The 19,454-nt window shown below is 42.3% G+C and overlaps 1 protein-coding gene across 2 annotated transcripts in view; it reads left to right on the top strand.

Moving 5' to 3' along the window:
• Positions 1–19,454, top strand: part of APLP2 (amyloid beta precursor like protein 2) — a 97,453-nt gene that overhangs the window by 32,795 nt on the left and 45,204 nt on the right. For both annotated transcript variants that reach the window (XM_075564082.1, XM_075564081.1), the window contains exons 2-3: positions 18,082–18,255; positions 19,060–19,183. In XM_075564082.1, the coding sequence (XP_075420197.1) occupies positions 18,082–18,255; positions 19,060–19,183 (298 nt within the window). The remainder of the gene's footprint in view (positions 1–18,081; positions 18,256–19,059; positions 19,184–19,454) is intronic.

Genomic DNA, 19,454 nt, shown 5'->3' with positions numbered 1-19,454 from the left:
CTGGAGTCATGCAGACTAGTTGACCCCCGAAACCATCTCCCCGAGGTAATCTTTTACCCTTAAATCAAAAATACCTAGTAATATCTCCCTAAAACCAAACCGTTAAACCAAGCACAGTTACCTTGGAATTAGTGTTGACTCATAACAAACCAGTTTCCTTTAAATACTTACTAAAAGGTCTGCCTTGAGCATTAAGGTCCTTTGAGATCTGTCTGTATGAGACCAGCTCACCAAAGGAGAATGTTTCCCCAAGTTGAAGAATGTAATCAGTGCCCCCAAGTGCAGAAGCTGTTGAATTGCCTTGTGCTTTGCTTGCCATCAAGAGCAAAGAAGTGACATTTAAAGAGGAACAAGTTAGCAAAGACAGCACGTTTTGTTAAAAGAAACATGTATTACATGCTTTTTCATTTTGATGACTTCTCTAAATACTTTGCCATGAGGTAAGTAGCATATTTCTGTGGTGGAGAAGCTCTTAACCTCTCGACCGCTTTGTTTGAATAAAGTGACCTACACATTGCTGCAGTTCTTCGTCACATAAGCTGCAGCTGTTTTGCAGGTTGAAAGTGACCTAAAAGTGATGGTTGTGTTGTACCCAAAGAAATTTTAATATTTGAAAACATCTGTACATCTCACTTTGGAGAGCCCTCGACTCTTCTCACAAGTTTCTCACCTCCTTTGTCTGCTCGTGACATTCCAGCATGAAATCGGCACACTGAAGTTACTAGTGATTTCACTGTATTGAAATCTAGTTTTTAAATCTAATTTTTAGTTGTTACTTTATCTTTCTGCAACGTATGTTTTTATTGGTTTAAGTTCCTAAACGTTCTTTCTGCTTGTCCATTAAATCAAAAGATATTTCTTTAAGGTAATGTCCTTTTCACACTACACAGCTTCCCCAGACGGTCCTCTCTCTGGGCTTAAACATTCTTCAAGATAGCCCTGTGGAATTCCTGACCTGTGTTTTATTTATTAGGAATTTCCACCATCACTGCGTGAGTAACCTAGGAGTCCTTCAATTACGTTTGCAAAACTGAAGTTTTCTCTGTCTCTAGTCTTCAGTTCCCTCCCTGCTAACCCTCTCGAGTTTCCGTTTTCTCTATTTTGTGTAGTAACGCCATAATTCTAGTTTGAATTAGGAATTTGGGATCCATTTCTTCCTTCATTTATTTCCCCCTGTGCCAGTCTCCTCAGTCTTTCTCCAGCTCGCCCCCTTTTGTTTGCAGTGCTCCTGCCTTTGTGCATTTTTTGCCTGTTTTGCTAGATGAATACTGTGCCTTCCTTTGTATAATTTTTGGCCCTCTTCATAGTCTTTCCATTTCACCCCCTCCCCACTCCCATATTCTCGAGTATGCCTAGCCAGGGCCCACACTTGGGTAGAAGTGCACCCAGGCACAATTTCCTTGGGAAAGAGCTGTTGAAGACCCCGCCCCAGCTGCTGTTGGTGCTCCACCCTGTGCACACCTGTGTTTTCAGCTCTTCTCCTGTCACAGTACGCCCATTGTCTCCACTTCCTCAGCTCTCATTCAAAATGCCTACATTACACCGGATCCCTGGCTAGCTCCTTTCGCTAAGATTTCCAGCTCCCGAAATATACATACTAGGTCTTCCTTGTGTGCCCAATGGTTAGCATCGTGACACAAATAAAATTTAAATGATGAAATTAAATCATCTTTGGAATAAAGGACTAGAATTTTGTTTTCTTAAAGGGGATTACTGCATCTACTCGAGTGTAAACTGACCCGAATATCAGCCAAGGCACCTAATTTTACCACAAAATGCATAAAACGTGCTGAAACACTCGGCTTATACACAAGTATATATGGTATTTTTAATCAAAACAAACAAGAGTTCACATTCTTGCTTTCTCCATCTCTAGTTTTCCAGAGGTAGCTTTTGAATTGTTGCATTTCAGAAGGTACAAGTGGAGGGTTGTCGTAGTTCTAGCTTGTATCCCGATGAGAGAATGCCACTTAGTTCTTAACCAGAGGGGCAGACCCATAAAAACAAAGAACAGAAGTCCACGCTCCATCAAAGTCTTAGGTTAGAAAGCACATAGACGCGAGTAACCAAGCTGACTGGGAACAGCAGAAGCCCAAAGTTAGGCAAACTGATTTGCAAAGCAGAGGCTAGGCTGAGGGATTAGAAGTACTGGAATCTCCAAAGGAAGATAGACTGAAAACAGGGTTGTGGCTAAATATAAAACAGGGACAACTAATTAGCCCCCTAAGTCTCTTCCCCAACCATATCCCAGGAAACGACTTGAGAGTGACTCTGGAGACACAGCCTTGGGGAACAGCAGGCCCAACAGAAGAGACAGACACTTGGCTGAGAAAATCTTCCCTAAGAGGCCCCAGAACCTTGACAAAAGAGGGAGGGAGCTGTGGATCCTCCCTGTAAAATGAAACCACACTCACGGGCAAGCCATTCAAGCACAGGCTTCCCGGAAAGCTTTGTTGTTTGTTGTTTGGTGCCATCGAGTCAAGTCTGCACAACAGAATGAAACACTGCGCTGTCCTGTACCAGCCTCGTGACTGTCTGTGTGAACCTGCTGTTGCACCAGCATCTCAGTCCATCTGGTCAAGAGTCTTCCTGTTTCTCACTGCCCTTCTACTTTATCCAGCTTCGTGTCCTTTCCCCCGACTGGTCTCCTGATACCATGTCCAGAATATTCCAGGCAGAGTCACCATCCTCGCTTCTAAGGAGCTTTCTGGCTGGACTTTTTCCAGCACAGATTTGTTTGTTCTTTTGGCTGTCCGTGATGAAACATCCACTATTTTCCACCAACCCTATAATTCAAATGCATCAGTTCTTTGGGCTATAACTTTCACGCGCATATAAGGCCATTGAAACTACCTTTGTCCTCAAAGTGACATTCAAGGAACAAGGACAAATTCCTGGACACGAGAAATTTAAGAAATCTTTCAGAAAGTGGAAACAAAAAGAAACTAGAAAAGACTCTAGAAAAAGCACAAATGAAATGCAGGATTGAGTGTTTCTAGACTGGAACTGGCCAGTAAGGGTCAAAAAGACCCGTACAGGATATGCTAAGGAGCCCTGTTGGCATGGTGGTTCCACTTCGGGCTGCTAACAGCAACGTCTGCAGTTCGAAACCACCAGTTAGTCTGTGGGAGAAAGACAGGTGAGTCTTGGCACTAACATGGCAGTTCTGCCCGGTCCCCTAGGGTTGCTATGAGTTGGCATTTACTCATTGGCAGTGAGTAGAATTTGCTACTTCGAAATTTCAGAATACTAGAGTGTGGGAGGAGCTTAGAATTTAATTCTTTATAGAAAAATAGACCTACACGAAGGGTTAGAAATCAGACTGGTCAGAGACCTACCAACTGAAGTGTCGGGAGCTAGTAGCTTTTCATTTAAATTCTAAAGTTGTTTTCAGTGTACAATTCCGCATTCACCCAAATTCCTATGAAGTGTGTGTATAAATAATAAAAACTTCTTTACTGTTCACTGCCATCGGGTTGATTCTGACTCAGTGATAACTATAGGACAGGGTTGAATTGTCTCTGTGAGTTTTCGAGACTGTAATGCTCCACAAAAGAGAAAATCTTCTCTTTCTCCAGCAGAGCGCCTGGTGGGAATCTCTTTGTCCAGCAGAGCGCCTGGTGGTTTTGAACTGCTGACCCTACAATTAGCAGGCCAGCACATTACTCTGCCACCAGGGCTCCTTTTACCATTCACATACTCTTCCAGGAAGCTTTGGGGAGATGTGAGCCACTAATACAAGGGAGGAAATCAAGACAGGAAAGCACTGAATTAGGAAATAGGAGAAAAGGCAAAAGGAATTTTTAGGAAGGCAATTAATCAAAGTCACAGTATGCTCAGGTCTAGACAGTAATCAGGCCAGCTGAAGCAGGAGCATGGAGGACCTTAGGGATGCAAAAAAAAAAAAAGAAAAAAGAAAGAAATCAAAGGATCACTTAGTGTATTTGCTTGCACAAAGAGTTTTGTGGATTTTGTTTGTTAATTTCAGAAAGAAATAGTGGTTGGTTCATGTAAAACTAGCAGGTTCTTCAGTTTTAAAATGACTAATTCTGAGTGAGAACATAGGTGTCTATTAAAGGAAATATAGTCATGGTATATTTTTATGTTATGATACCCTTGTGAGTCACAAAGTATTGCTACAGGGGGAATCCCAATTCATACATGCACTGGTTAATTCAGCATAGTGTGATCAGTGGATGGCTGCAGACAATCTCCCTCAGTAGTAGACTTGTTTTAGTCTATTTAGCATGCCATGGAACAAAATGATTGAGGTCAGGGATAATTTCCAATTTGTTACAAAACTCAAGCAGCCACCTACCTTTCCAAAACATTGAAGTTTTGCCACAAATTTATGGGAATGCTGCCCCCAAATACAATAACAGCTTCTAGATGAATCAAGCTCTCTAAGGCTAGGGGAACTTGAAAGCTGAGCCAAGAGAGGGAAGACCGGCGCCTGAGGGAGTGAAGGCACTGTGGTTGAAATCTAGAAACTGGCAGAAGGAAACCAGAGAGACACTAAGTGAGCATCACGTGGCAAGCTGGCGGCCTCTTGGGCGCCAAAAGCGTGTGAATATGAGCTGAGAGAGCCCACTTTCCACCTATCTTTTAAACAAATTTGAAGCAACTGAAGTAACCAAGGATGAGTCTTGGGTTTACCAATATTGTGCAGAAAGTCCCATCAAAAACTGTAGCTTCCTGGGGGGTCTGCCAGGCCCAGTCAGTCCAAGGCAGAGAAGGTAGTTATGTTGTGGGAACTGTTCTGGAATTTCACTGTGGGGGGCAATTGTAATCGATTTTATTGAAGAATACAGGGTGATTGTGCAGGTGTTGTGAGGCAATGGAAGCTACATGGATGAGAAAAGACCAGGAAAATTCAGTGAGGCTTTCTCCCCATCACAAAAATGCACCGGCTCATTCTTAGGGGACTCCTTACCCCATCTACCCTGCAGCCCCGAGTTCTCCAAACTCAAGGAACATTTCAAAGGACTGGTTTGAGTCCCTTGAGGTTGTTGAAACTGCTCTTCGGACATGTAAATCAAAAGAATGCAAGTTAGAAATAAATACCTCGTGAAGTGTATAGGCCTAGATAGAGGATACGCGAATAGTTTTAAAAAACTAAGCTCCCTGCCGCAGAGTCTGCCACAGCTCAACTCATGGTGACCCTATAAAGTGCCTCTTTTGGGTAGCCATCCTTTTTCGAATTTCCTCCGTAACATAAGCAAGGGTGATTGGACAACAGAAGTGGGTAGAGAGAGCCTAGGAGACGGTAATGTAAGAGTTAAACCATTTTTGGATTTGAGACTCAAGATAGGAGTTGTCAAGAGCACACTGTTTTAAGAACAATGCGGTGAGGAAGTTTCCGCCCTGGTGGAGGGAGCTCAGTTGGGATGGAGGAGTGCATGCCCTTCTATTCTGTGCCTTGCATTTGGGGGCTTTTAGAACTGTGTGCAACTCCGGACCTGCATAACCCCCTATAAGTGATAGCCTCGTTAGAACATTCGATAGGATGGACAGTGAACAAGATACTTTAAAAAATGTAATGACACGGTAGTGGTTTAGGGGAGGTTTGTTTAGAGATCTGGAAAGCTTGTCATGGGAGTGCCGAGTTGATCTGTCTGCTCAGAGAAGTTCTATTGGGAGAATAGCTTTGGGGCAAGAAGGCTCATGGCTTGTGAAAAGCACAGAGATGGGTTCTGAAAGCAGGATTAGAGTGAAGAGATGATTTAGGAGATTGAGGCAGAGGCCAGATCACTGCACGCCTTTCAGGCCATGTTAGAACGTGGGGACCCCCTGGGACAGCAGAGTGATCCAGTCTGCTTTGAGTTGTAAGGCTATTCAGAATGCCGTGAGGGGGTGGTCCTCGGAGGACAAGGTTTTTCAGTAGGCCACCCAACAAAGGGAAAACAAAAGTGGTCGTTTTCTTTCCATTTGTTTTGTGTATGTTTTCAAACATGTTTATGTTCTTTCCTTGAATATAGCTCTTCCTGCGGTCCTTTATGCATTTATTTAGTAGTTGGGGGGGGGGGTTGAGCCCCAGAAGGCTAATTAATGGCTAATGCAGCAAGCAGTAAACACGCTGGCTAGTGGCTCATACTAGCTTCATTACTTTGTATTTTAAAATTGCTGATAATCACAATAATGTGCTTGGCATGAGTCCAAGACAGGAAGATTATTGTTTGCAAGCAGATCTGGTGCAAGCTGATAATAGAGTCAGCGTTTACTTTTAAATTTAAATGCTACATAAATCATAGGAAAGATGGCTTTGACTTGACTTTCAGTATGGAAAGGGTAGGGCTTTGCTGTCCTTTGAGTATTTTTCATGGTTTTAATGGGCATTTGAAGTGATTGATTACATAATATTGGTATCTGAGTATTACTCGTTCGTACCTACTAGAGCACCGTGGGTCACAACTGATTCCATGCACTTAACTACGGTTGTTAGGTACCATCTGTTTGCCCCATCATCTCAGTTATTGTTAACGTTTGAGCCCATTGTTGTTGCCCCTGTTGCCGTTCATTTCCGTGAGAGTCTTCCTCTCTCTCTGTTGACCCTCTACCAAGCACGATTCCTTCCTCTGCTTCCTCCTGATAATGTCTCAAGTATGTAAGATGAAGAATCACCATCCTTGCTTCCAAGTGGCATTCTGGTTATAATTCTTCCAAGAGATCTGGTCTTCTGTCAGTCTGTGATACAATCACTCTTCTCTGTCAGTGTCATAATGAAAAGATAGCTAATCTTCTTTGGGCCTCATTTTTCATAGTGAGGTGATTGAAAATGCTCTAGCTTGGGTCAGGCGCTCTTTCACATTTAAAAGTGGTCATAAAATTGCTAAATAGAAATTTCCCTTTATGTCCTAAAATGTGAATTTTACCCCCACCCCCAGGGTGAGTCATTTTGGCTAATTGTGTTATTTTTTCAGTAGTAAAAATACAAGTTATTTTGCCCAATTTAATACTTTCTGCATCACAGGCTGTAGTTCCCATTATTTTCATTGTAATGAAATAATAAAATGGAAAAAGTTTTAGATGGGATTTAAAATTTTAAAAATTAATTTTATTGGGGTCTCATACAACTCATCACAATCATACATACATCAATTGTATACAGCACATTTGCACATTCGTTACCCTCCTTATTTTCAAAACATTTGCTCTCCAAGGAAGCCCCTGGCATCAGCTCCTCATTTTTTCCTCCTCTCTCCCTGCTCCCCCCTCCATCATGAGGCCTTGATAATTTATAAATTATTATTTTGTCATGTCTTATACTGTTCAATGTCTCCCTTCACCCACTTTTCTATTGTCCGTCCCCCAGGGAGGAGGTTATATGTAGATCCTTAAAATTGGTTCCTTTTTCTACTCCACGCTCTTGGTATCGCCAGGATTTAAACATTTTTATTTGTTTTTATAAATCGTTTTATTGGGACTCATACAACTCTTATCACAATCCACACATACATGGATTTTTATTTTTTTTAATATATTTTAAAAACATTTTATTAGGGGCTCATACAACTCTTATACAATCCATCCATATACATACATCAATTGTATAAAGCACATCTGCACATTCCCCGCCCCAATCATTCTCAAAGCATTTGCTCTCCACTTAAGCCCTTTGCTTCAGGTCCTCTCTTTTTTTCCCCCTCCCTCCCCTTTCCCCCTCCCTCATGTGCCCTTTGTAATTTATACATCGTTATTTTGTCATATCTTGCCCTATCCGGAGTCTCCCTTCCCCCACTTCTCTGCCGTCCATCTCCCAGGGAGGAGGTCACATGTGGATCCTTGTAATCAGTTCCCCCTTTCCAGCCCACTCACCCTCCACTCCCCCAGCATCGCCCCTCACACCCTTGATCCTGAAGGTATCATCCACCCTGGATTCCCTGTGCCTCCAGCCCTCATATGTACCACTGTACAACCTCTGCCCTATCCAGCCCTGCAAGGTAGAATTCAGATCATGGTAGTTGGGAGGAGGAAGCATCCAGGATCTGGGGGAAAGCTGTGTTCTTCATCGATACTATCTTGTACCCTGACTGACCCATCTCCTCTCCTAAACCCCTCTAAGAGGGGATCTCCAGTGGCTGACACTTGGGCCTTGGGTCTCCACTCTGCACTTCCCCTTTCATTCAATATGGTGTGTATGTATATATATATACATATTTAAAATAAATATTATAGAAAGTTTTTTTTGGAAAATCAGACTACTTGCTTATTATGAAAATATTTGAATAACAAGTAGAAAGGCGATCTTAGAATTTGCACAGCAGTGAGTATATAGTTAGCATTTCTCTCTCTATTTTCATAAAAGGTGCCCTGTGGGCGTAGTGGATCACATGTTGGACTGCTGGTAATCGCAAGGTCAGTAGTTTGACCCCCCCCACTAAGGTGAAAAAAAAAATGAAGCTGCCTCCTCTCATAAGGATGTGCAGCTCCGGGAGTCCTCGAGCAATTCTCAGTCCTACAGGGCCACTCAGAAAACAAAACGTCCTGCCTTGTGCGGACTCGTACTCACAAGGACCTTACAGGGTGAGTCGAACTGCCCTTTGGGTTTTCTAGGCTGTCCATTTTCGTGGAGCATAAAAATCTCATCTTTCTCCTGAGAACCCGGTGGATGGTTTCCGACTGCTGACCTTGCAATTAGCAGCCCTGTTATGTCACCCGGGTTCATACAAGGTCACAACGAGTCGGAATTGACTCCAGGGCATTGGGTTGGGTTGGGTTGGGTTTGCATCCGTGCGTGAGTGAGCCCTGCTTGCACAATGGGCTGTTTTGTCACAAAGTAGACAATTCAAATCACTGTTCTGTCCCTGTGGAGATTTAAAAGGAGCCGTGGTGGTACAGTGGTTATGCCTTGGGTTGTGATCTGCACGGTCAAAACTTTGAAACCTCCAGCAGCACTCCCGGAGAAAGAGTGGACTTTCTACTCCACCGGGCTTTCCCGTGTGTCAGCATCGCCTCCCGTGAGGAGTTTGGTTTGGTTTGGTAAAGACTTAAGCCTTGGGAACCCCAGGAATAAATTGGTTACATTTTTCACAGTGTGTTGACATTCTTAATTCATTCCCTTCTGGATATTTCACTTGAGTTTTTTCCTTTTGAAGTCAATTACGTAGTGTTTCAGACAAAGCTGATAGTTAGTTTCTCATGTATAAACCTTGTTAAAAATCATGAAGTATTTTAGTAAGATTGGTCCAACTGAAGGATAGAATATTTCAAAAAGAAGTGTTCGTTCTTGTATTTCAACCACATTGAAATACTCTATCCTTTAAAATACCTTTAATGAATTTAAAAAAACCATTTTGGTGAAAGTTTACGCAGCAATTAGGTTCTTGATTGACAATTTTAATACAATTTTATTCAGTTGCATTCCCACAGTCCCTCGACATTATCCTTAATTGTGTTCTGGTCGTTCCGTTGCCAGCACTCTCATTTCTCTGTCCCTTTATCTTCTCGTTTTTACTTTAGAGTAGTTGTTCACCATTTGGTCTCATACAGGTTTTTTTCCCCCAGCACTTTATTTTGTGTGCTATTTTGTTTGAAGGTAATTTCAGGAGCGTTTGGCTCAAGATTTCTAAAAGTTCTTAGGATAATAGATTCGGGCAGTCCTTCAGTCTCTCCTGGACCAGTTTGTCCAATATTTAAGAGTTTTGAGTATTTTCAAGGGTGTGCTCTACATAGACTGGGACAATAGGTCATCACAATCTAGCAGGGACAACCTATTGCACCCCAGCAGAACAGGTCAGTATAGTAGCCAGGCACCATCTAATTCTGGTCCGTGGCTCATGTGGGCTGCTAGCCATGTAGACTCAATTCTTCTCTGAGAGTACTTTATTACTTTGGTGATGGCTCAGTGCAGTGGTTTTCAACCTGTGGGTCGTGACCCTTTGGGGGAATTTCACAGGGGTCGTGTAATACATCCTGCATGTCAGATATTTGCATTACGTTCATTACAGTAGCAAAATTACAGTTATGATGTAGCAATGAAAATAATTGTATGGTTGGGGTTCACCACAACATGAGGAACCGCTGTGTTAAATGGGTCATGACATTAGGGAGGTTGAGAACCACTGGCTTAGTGGGTGATGTGTTGGGCTGCTAACCACAGGGTCAGCAGTTTGATCTACCATCTGCTCTGTGGGAGAAAGTTGTGGCTTTCTACTCCTAGAGCCAGTCTTGGAAACCCCCAGGGGCAGTTCTAGCTTAGTCATGCTTTGCAAATGTATGCTAACTGCAGGTCAGGAGGCTTAAATTATTAACACAAGATGATGGAGATGTGTGAACTTAGAACTCATTTGGCCAATATTGCTTGAAAAACAAACACAAAACTGCTGTTGACCAGTTTCTGACTCAGTGATGCTCGCAGAACTTCCCCCAAGGGTTTTCAAGTAGGTTAATCTTTGCAGAAGCAGACCAAGAAACCACATCCTAATCCTGGGAAGTGACCGGTAGGTTTGAACTGCGGACCTTTTGACTAGCAGCTGAGCACTTAACCACTGTACCATCAGGGCTGTGTTGTTAGGTATCTTATTGCTGGAGGTCACATGGCTAACATGGTGTCTGACAGGTATCTCTACTGTACGGTGTGTCTGCCTGTTTGTAATTAAGAGCCCTGGTGGTGTAGTGATTATGCATTGGGCAGCGATCTGCTGCCTAGTCAGCAGTTCAAAACCACCAGCAGCTTCCAGGGAGAAAGACGGGGCTTTTTGCTCCCGAAAACAGTTATCATCTCAAAAACCCACAGGAGGTCACTATGAGTTATGAGCTTGGTTTGGTTTGTAGTTAATATCTTGGGGGGAGATATGGTGAAACTATGGTAAGAAAGGTCCACTCCTATTTTCTTCACTTAAGCCCCCCACGAGCATTCGGTGATGCTTCATGGGCATAGATTTAAATCATTTTAGTTTATGACTCTCAAAATACCACTCAGTGAATTGGCATGAAACTACTCTGTGCTATTTTTATGTTTGTTATCTGATTGTTATTTTACTTACATTTCTTTAAAAAAAAAAACCTTGCATGTGGTAACTTCATGCTACAAAGGCTGCTTCAATCAGTAGTTCTTAGAACTAGAAATAGGGATAAGACCTGCAAGGATGACTTAACTCCCCACTGGTTCTGGGGGAATTCTGGGAACTGCCCCTTGGAGGCTGAAGTCTATTTTGGGGGGACTCTTTAGGATCTCTACGGCTTGGCTTTGCTCCTGTTACTGATCTGTTGTGTTCCCTTCTTGGTTTGCCCCGCTGCAGGGGGTTCAGACTGCATTTCCTCCCTGCTGTGTGTCTCCAGTATTGTCCTTTGTTGCAATAGGCTCCAGTAGGGGGACAACATGTCATGAGCTGGTGTTGGCCTTACAGTCCACGCAGGGACGTCGTCCTCCGAGCTTGGTGTGCCTCTACGAGGTCTAGACGGACCGTTCCTGTCTCTCTTTCCTTCTTGATTTGCTTCCGTGTGGGCATGATATGCCGACCCCTCACTCCACCTCACTAAACCTGTAGGTTTAGTGTTGCTCTTTGTCGCATGTACTTTTAGGAGGGGTCGGTTTGGCTCTGGTTGGGGCCTGCCCTAAAGCCCAATCTTTTCATGCATTCCTCTTCATGGTTACATTGACCTTGTGGTTTGGTGTGTCATGTTGGGATCTGCGCACTCCCCATTCTGTGGAGACACAACCAATACTCTCCCCTGTGTAGGTTAGTGCCCTACTCCCCCTGTGCCATCTTCTCCCTCTCATCCCCCCCCTTTCTCCCTCTCCCTTACCCCTAATTTATGTCAGGTTAGCATGTACCTTCTTGGGCTTGGTCTGACCTACCTGACTGCCTTTACCTCAATCCGTACATTGCGAGAGAAGCTTACACATTTAAGTGTGGGTAATGATAGACCTTCTCATCCAAAGAAAGTTTCAGTAATAGGATAAAATACTCCCTTACATGCAGGTACTTCCACAACCCATGGAGCCAAATGTGATTCTAGGGCAGTAGTTCTTGGGGAAGCCTTCACACTTCATTGGCTCTGGAGGAAGGTGGTCTTTGTCTCCTCACCTGAGATTACCATGAATCGAGGCATCAATCTTCCCCTGGGTGTAGGAGGTCCTTAGCACAGGGACTCTGTTTAAAGCAGTGGTTCTCAACCTTCTAATGCCACGGCCGTTTAATACAGTTCATGTTGTGGTGGTGACTGTCTAACCATAAAACTATTTTCGTGGCTAATTCATAACTGTAATTTTGCTACTGTTATGAATCGGGCATCCCCTGTGAAAGGGTCGTTTGACCCCCAAAGGGGTCTCGATGCACAGATTGAGAAACGCTGGTCTGAAGGATGTACTCCATTCCAGGACTTTCTTTCTTAGTGCTACTGAGAGCCCTGCTTTAGAACAGAAATAATGGGGTTATGTATTTGCATTAAATTGGAAAGCTTGTATTGGTTGTGAGCTGCTTTGTGAAAGGAGTTAAGATTTACTATGTCCAAGAATTGCGTTTCTGAACGTGGTGAAGGCATGGATATAAATAAGACTCACGTTAAAATGTATATGTAGTTGAATATTTATTTATTACTCTAAGGCGTTTTATTTTCATCAAAGTTAATAAAAGCACTTTTTGCCAGGTTGAATTTCTATCTTTGGACAGCTAAACTCTTCCCCAAGCCAAATTAATAATATGGGATTTCTTATTAAGAATGAATTATTAAGTAAAATGGAAGCCCTAGGTTAGGGAAGCAATTGATGCAGTTGGTTTGCAAAGCCTTGAAAGTGCTGCAGTGCGCACAGACTACAAAGACAGGCTTTAGTGCCAAACCATGGGGCGTTAATTTTCTTTGCAAGAGGACTCCGGGTTCACAGGATGTCAGAAGTGCTGACATAGCGGTGAAATCTCATTTGTAACATGTTAGACTTAGGAAACAGATTGATTTATGTATTGGTGTAATGGATCAAGACCATGCTGCAGAAAATTGAGAGCACATTAAATAAAAGCATTTTCAAAGTAAAGAAGCACAAACATTACATGAAAAAAAAATCATCCTTTGGTGTTCTAGGTAAGATTGGGGGATATGTTTGATTAGTTGATTCCTAGACATGGCCCACAGAGACTTTTTATGTTTCAGATGATACCTCCTTGAGAGTCTCTTATGACCACAAGGATTAATCTTTCTGAACTCAGAAGTGAATTACTATAGTATATTAGCTGTCTGGAATGATTCCAGTTACTCTCTGCTTTCTTGGTAGTAACTGATATGAAAATCCGTTGCTGCTTAGCTGCCTCTTCCTGTTGCTTTAACCTCTAGTATTTTAGATTCTCTTTAGGGAAGGTAATGCTGACCATCTCAGCCCAAAGATCAAATGCACTCACCACTGATGTATTGACCTCAGTGGTTGACCCCCAGACTGAACATTTATGCAGTTAGACTTCTTGTGGTCTTTTAGCCAACAACCATAATGAGTAACATGTGGAACATAATCTGTGGTGTGGATAAATGACTGCCTGTGCTAAAATTGACCGCTCCAGGGTTGTGGCTAGAGTGAGCTCACACTAATTGTTGGTTTTGTTTGTTTGCTTCCTGTTTTTTTTTTAATTATATATGTGTGTATATGCCTCCTGTACTTCTGAAAGATGAGATACACCAGAAATTCACACCTGAATTCTGTTTCGTGGTGTTATCTGTTGTGTGCTGTCGAGCCAGTGTGACAGGGTAGGCCTGCCCCTTTGGATTTTATAGGCTGTCATCTTACAAAAAGTGCTTGTGGGTGTGACTGGCTGCCATTTGGGTTAGGAGTCAAGCACTTAACCATTGTGCCAATCTGGCCTCTTACTAAATTGTTGTTGTTAGGTGCTGTGGAGCGTATTCCCACACATGAACAGCAGAATGAAACATCGCCTGGTCCTCTACCTGCCTCAGAATTGTCCCTAGGTTGGAGCCCGTTGTTGCAGCCATCGGGTCCATCCCCTCATCCAGGGCTTTCCCTTTTCACTGTCCTGCTTAACCAAGCATGCACTTCTCCGGATGGTCGCTCCGGACACCGTGTCCAGGGCATGTGAGACGAAGTCTCTTCACACTTGCTTCTGGACTGCGCTTCTTCCAAGAAAGATCTGCTGGTCCTTTTGGCAGTCGACGGTCTTTTTTAACGACGAACACCTTGATCGTGCCATCCTGCTCTAGTAAACCACGTGATTTTCTGATACAAAAGGGCCAGTGCCAAACCCATTTCAGCTCCTTAGTGCCCAAAACAGCAATCTTTATGCATTTCATTTAATCTCTAGCAACTTCCACTTTCCCTAGATTCATACCTCGCACTCCAAGTTCCAGTTATTAATTGATGTTTGCAGCTGTTCCTTCTCATTCTGGCTTATTCCCCATCAGCAGATGATGGTCTTGGGGGCTTGCTCACCGGCTTGACTCCATCAGAGTCATAATGTCGACTCTACTTTGAGAAGGCAGCTCTTCCTCAGTCGTATTTTGAGAGCCTTCCGACCGGGAGATTTCATCTGTCACTATCTCCAACAACATTCTGCTTCCTTTCATGAGGTTTTCAGGAACTGGCAATGTTTCACTGCTATCCCTTGGGTTTTCAGTGGCGAGTTCCTCAGAAATGGACAGCGGATTCCTCCTTCTTTTTCAGTTCTGAGTCTGGAAGCTCTGCTTGAAACCTTTCCACTTTGGGTGCCACTGGTAGTACTTGAAATACCGGTTACATGGTTTTCACACAAGCCCCCACAGTGTGACAAACTGACAGGCAAGCAAGCAGTGGAGCATTTATTACCTCTTCCTAGAATTTCTTCCTTTATCTTCGTCTGGGTTTTTGAAGTGGGAAACGAATTTATGAGAACACTCATTTTGGTATGTAAAAATGTCACTGGGATTTTCCTTGCCTTTATCTCTGTACATACCCATTTATATACTCATAATCCCAAGTGTCTGACCACAATCGTAAGGAATGTAAAAAAAAAAAACTCCAAGGAATTCCCATTTTTACACACATTTTGAGCTCAATGTGAAAACTGTTGAAGCATATTTGTTTTATTTCCTTTATGTACCTTTTAATAATTTGTATTACATACCATTAGAATATTATGTATAGGAAAAAGTATGTGTTTCTTTCTCGCTCTTTGGGGTGGGGGTGGGGCGATAGGATTTCATATCAGTGTGTACTGAAGGTATAGGACCTGCCTTCTGCAGTAGATAATTCTTCACAATAGGGTTGCAACCAAGATTCCAATTGTCTTCTTCATGAAGTTCACCTAAGGTGTTTTTCAACCCTGATTAATCTCGGCAATATTCTAGTTCCAAATTAGCTTTTCTCCAAGTTAGCCAGCAAGTGCTTGTCCTCTTTTGCTAATAGGAGACAGGCTAATTTTAATAACCATCTAAGTAAAACAATTGTGGTAATTTGTCCTGAAAAAAAGATCATAATGTGTTTAAAAATCAAATATATGCTTTTAGGCCTCTGGTGTTAGATGCACATATATTTGTCATCATTGCATCTTCTTAATGAGTTTGCTTTTTTAAATATTATATAATGCCCTTCCTTGTTTCTAAAAAACAATTTTGACCTAAAGTCTTTTTGTTTGAAATTCAAATTGCCATCCAGACTCATTTTTGGCTACTGTTTGCATGGAAACAACCCGCTCCTGATCCCCGCTCCCCCAGGCCCTGTTCACCATCCCTTTTACTATGACCCCGTTTGTGTTTTTGCACTAAGATGTTCTTCTTGTAGGCAACTATAGTTGGATCACACATATATTTTAAAATTTTTATTATGCTACTCTGCCATTTGATTAGCATATTGATCGACAAGACTTACTATGCTTCTTTGTGTGTGTGTGTCTTACACCTTCTTTGTTCTTTATTTCTTCCAGCAAGATTTCTGTTTTGTTGATTTTTTTTTTCTTTTTTGTAGTGAAGAATTTTCTTTCTCCTTTCTGTGTGTGTGTTTCACATAGCAAAATAAGTCACTATTTACCTTGTATATATAGTTTTAGTCAGTTTCTCTGTGGTTACCATGATAATTACATTTTTATATCTTTATAGCAACTTAGTAATTTAAATGGAAACCAACTGAATGTCAGGAACATATAAAAACTCTTATTCCTTTTTTGTTCCTCCCTCAGGTTTTGTTGTTACTAGTACATGTGTATACCTCGTGTATACATTTATACTTCTCTGCATTCGTAACTGTTGAGCCTGAGTAACATAATAACTAGCATTATGGACAAAAAACCTTTCAAAACCAGTCCATATTCTTGCCATGAAATGACCTTTCACGAAGTTGTGTCTAGTGCCTTTGCCTTTGAAAAATTCCCTTTAGTGTTTCTTGTAGGGCAGGTTTGATGACAACAGACTCCCTCAGCTCTGACCTGCAGTCTTGAATCGCAGTGTGCCAGATCAAAGTATTTTTGGTTGACAGTGCTTTTCTGTTTGCCTTTTAAGTGTGTCAGTCGATTGCCTTCTGGCCTCCCAAGATTTCTAAAGAGAAATTGGCACACACTCTTACTGAGGATGCTTTGTATATTGTTATTTGCCTTCTTTCTTGCTGCTTGGCAGGGTTCTCTTTGAGAGTTTGAGTGTGGCGTGTGTCTTTTGGGGCTTTTCCTACTTCAAGCTTGTTGAGCTGTGTGGATTTGAAGTTCATGTCCTTCATCAGGTTTGGAAAGTTTTCTCTGCACTCTTAAGATACTATAGTTTCAATCTCTCTCTCTCTCTCTCTCTCTCTCTCTCTCTCTCTCTCTCTCTCTCTCTCACACACACACACACACACACACACACACACCCTCAACAAACTCTCTGCTATCAAGTCAATTCTAATTCATAGTAACCCTTTAAGTAGAACTGCCCTGTTGGGTTTCCGAGGCTTTGCATCTTTATAGGAGTGGACAGCTTCATTTTCTCTTGCCGAGCGGCTAGTAGGTTCGCCCTGCTGCACTCCTGTAGTTCAAGGAGCCCGGTGTGCCACCAGGGCTCCTGCCTTTCAGTTTGCTGATTGTTTTGCCAGCTCAAATGTGCTGTGAAAGACTCCCACTGACGTTTTTCCTTATTATTCTATTTTTAATCCTAATATTCCTGTCTCATTGTTTATATTTTTGTTTTATTGATGCATTTATCGGGTTTCATTATTTGTCAATATTTTCCTCCAGTTTTTAACTTGTTATATATTGTAACGTCATATTCTTCATATATGTTCATGATCAGACTTTCTATAGAGCAAAGTACTCTCAGTTTATCTTTTAACCTTAAGGGGTCATAACCATTTTCTTCTTATGCCTTGTGATTTTGTTGTTCTAGCCAAGATATTTAGCACAGGGCTGATTTTTCTCAATTGCTCACAATACACGGTGCTTTTCAAAGTGCTAATTTTTGCAAGAAACCATAGGTAGGTACAATCTTCAGTAGATAAAAGTCTGTCCTAGTGTCCCTTGTCCTGTGAGTTCTCTGATTCAAGCCACAATATTGAATTCTTCAGTTGCTCCCTGGCTAAGCAGAAAACACATGCTAACCAGTGCAGCTTCGGGCAGGTGCAGTTCAGTTCTTGCTCTCACCACCTCTGTCCTCTGAACACTTTGTTTGAGGCCAGAGCGAGATCTCAGTCCATCAGGTGGCACTTACTCTGATCAGAGCATCCCTCTGAACGGTCCTTTGCACCTGACCTTTCTGTTTACTTTGGAGCAGAGATCAGCCCCTTTATTGTATAAGAAATTGGGTTGATTGGGCTGTAGCTCTGACCCTTACAATCGCTTCTCAGCCTTTTGGCTAAGATCAAGCGTCGTACCTGACTCCCCCACAATCATCTGTTGCTGTACCGGGATCCGAAGGGGACAGTGGAGAGAGAGATGTTTTGACTATCTGATGTTCACCCATGTCTTTTTGTTTGCATAAAACTAAGGCTCATTTTGCCATCCCCTGACTACCCTGTCAAGGTTTTTACGTGGTTGAATACACATTTCTGCATCTTTGCTTGGTGCTGTGTGGGAGGGTTGGGTTTTAGGCCTTCTAACACTGCTACTTTGGGGGAAGGGGGTAAATTCTACTGTTAAATATGCCAGATGTCCATGCTATCGTAACGGAGATTTTGGAGTCAACCTCGGATGTTTTCCCCTTTCGTAGGCTCTTGCGGCCAATGCTGGAACAGGATTTGCTGTTGCTGAGCCTCAAGTTGCGATGTTTTGTGGGAAGTTAAATATGCATGTGAACATTCAGACTGGGAAGTGGGAACCTGATCCAACAGGCACAAAGAGCTGCTTTGGAACAAAAGAAGAAGTTCTCCAGTACTGTCAGGAGGTAAGAGTGTTGGCAGAAAGTAGGAAGCACTTTTCCCTGAGCCAAGGTTGAGCCTGCTTTCATTAGATGGACAGTCTGTCACTGCTCTTTTGACCTACAGCCAAGTTGCCAATGACTAGAGCCTTTTGCTTTTAAAGTCTGATATGATGGAGGTTTTTCAACCAAGAGCTCTCAGTTCTCTCAGGAAGTTTGGCAATACAGCCTAATTATCTCAGCTTCTTACTTGTTATGGGAAGATATGAATCAGCCTATGATGTGCATGGTTGGTTTTTCTGCCTGCCGACACAAAGCAGCTCTGATTCAGATTATCTGCTGCGTCGAAATTTGATCCAGAACAAGATAGGTGTTTTAATTCCTTACCAATACTGGCATATAGGAGATGAAGAAGTTTTTTATTTACTTTTATAATTAGACATTTTCTTAGACTTGTCTCAAGTGTTTTAATTCAGGAACTCACACTGTACTTACTACAAGTGAATGGGATAATTAATGGTTTTGGTCCCCCTCCACCCCCAGTTGAAAGCTTGCTGGCTTTGTATATTTTAAATGGACACTACTTCATGAGACTGCATGAACACTGTAGAACTCTTATCAAAAGAAAGTGTATAGTTAACTGTATACGCTTTGTACTTTGCCCCTTCATTTGGCACTAGGGGTAACAGGGTGAGAAACTTTAGAATTTATGTAGGAAAAGATTGGATGCTGAGTCAACTTAGAAGTTTATCTTTACTTACAAGTAAATATCCACCTACAAAATCAAGTTCTTATGTGTATGTGGCTTTTGTGTTTGCCTCTTCTCAACAGATGTATCCAGAGCTGCAGATCACAAATGTGATGGAAGCAAACCAACCCATTAGTGTTGACAATTGGTGCCGGAGGGACAAAAAACAATGCAAGAGTCACATTGTTACACCTTTTAAATGTCTGGGTGAGTATTCCTTGCGAGATTTTGATTTTTTGAAAGGGAGATTCCCCACTTAAAATTTACTTTAAAATCTGTTGTGATGAAATATGTAGCCATTTTTGTGAGGTGCCATGTAGTGGCACTAATTTAGCATGCTGTACAATCAGTTTCTTATCATCCATTTCCAAAAATCTTCCATCAAGTCACACAGAAACTGGCGACTCCTTAAGCGGTAAGTCCTTACCCTTCCCTTTTCCCAGCCCCTGGCAACCACTGATAAACTTTCATCTCTGCG

The sequence above is a fragment of the Tenrec ecaudatus genome, chromosome 12 (genome assembly GCF_050624435.1).
Source record: "Tenrec ecaudatus isolate mTenEca1 chromosome 12, mTenEca1.hap1, whole genome shotgun sequence".
NCBI lineage: Eukaryota > Metazoa > Chordata > Mammalia > Afrosoricida > Tenrecidae > Tenrec > Tenrec ecaudatus.
Note: the sequence above shows the minus strand (reverse complement) of the source record. Positions and strands in the feature narration are given on the sequence as shown.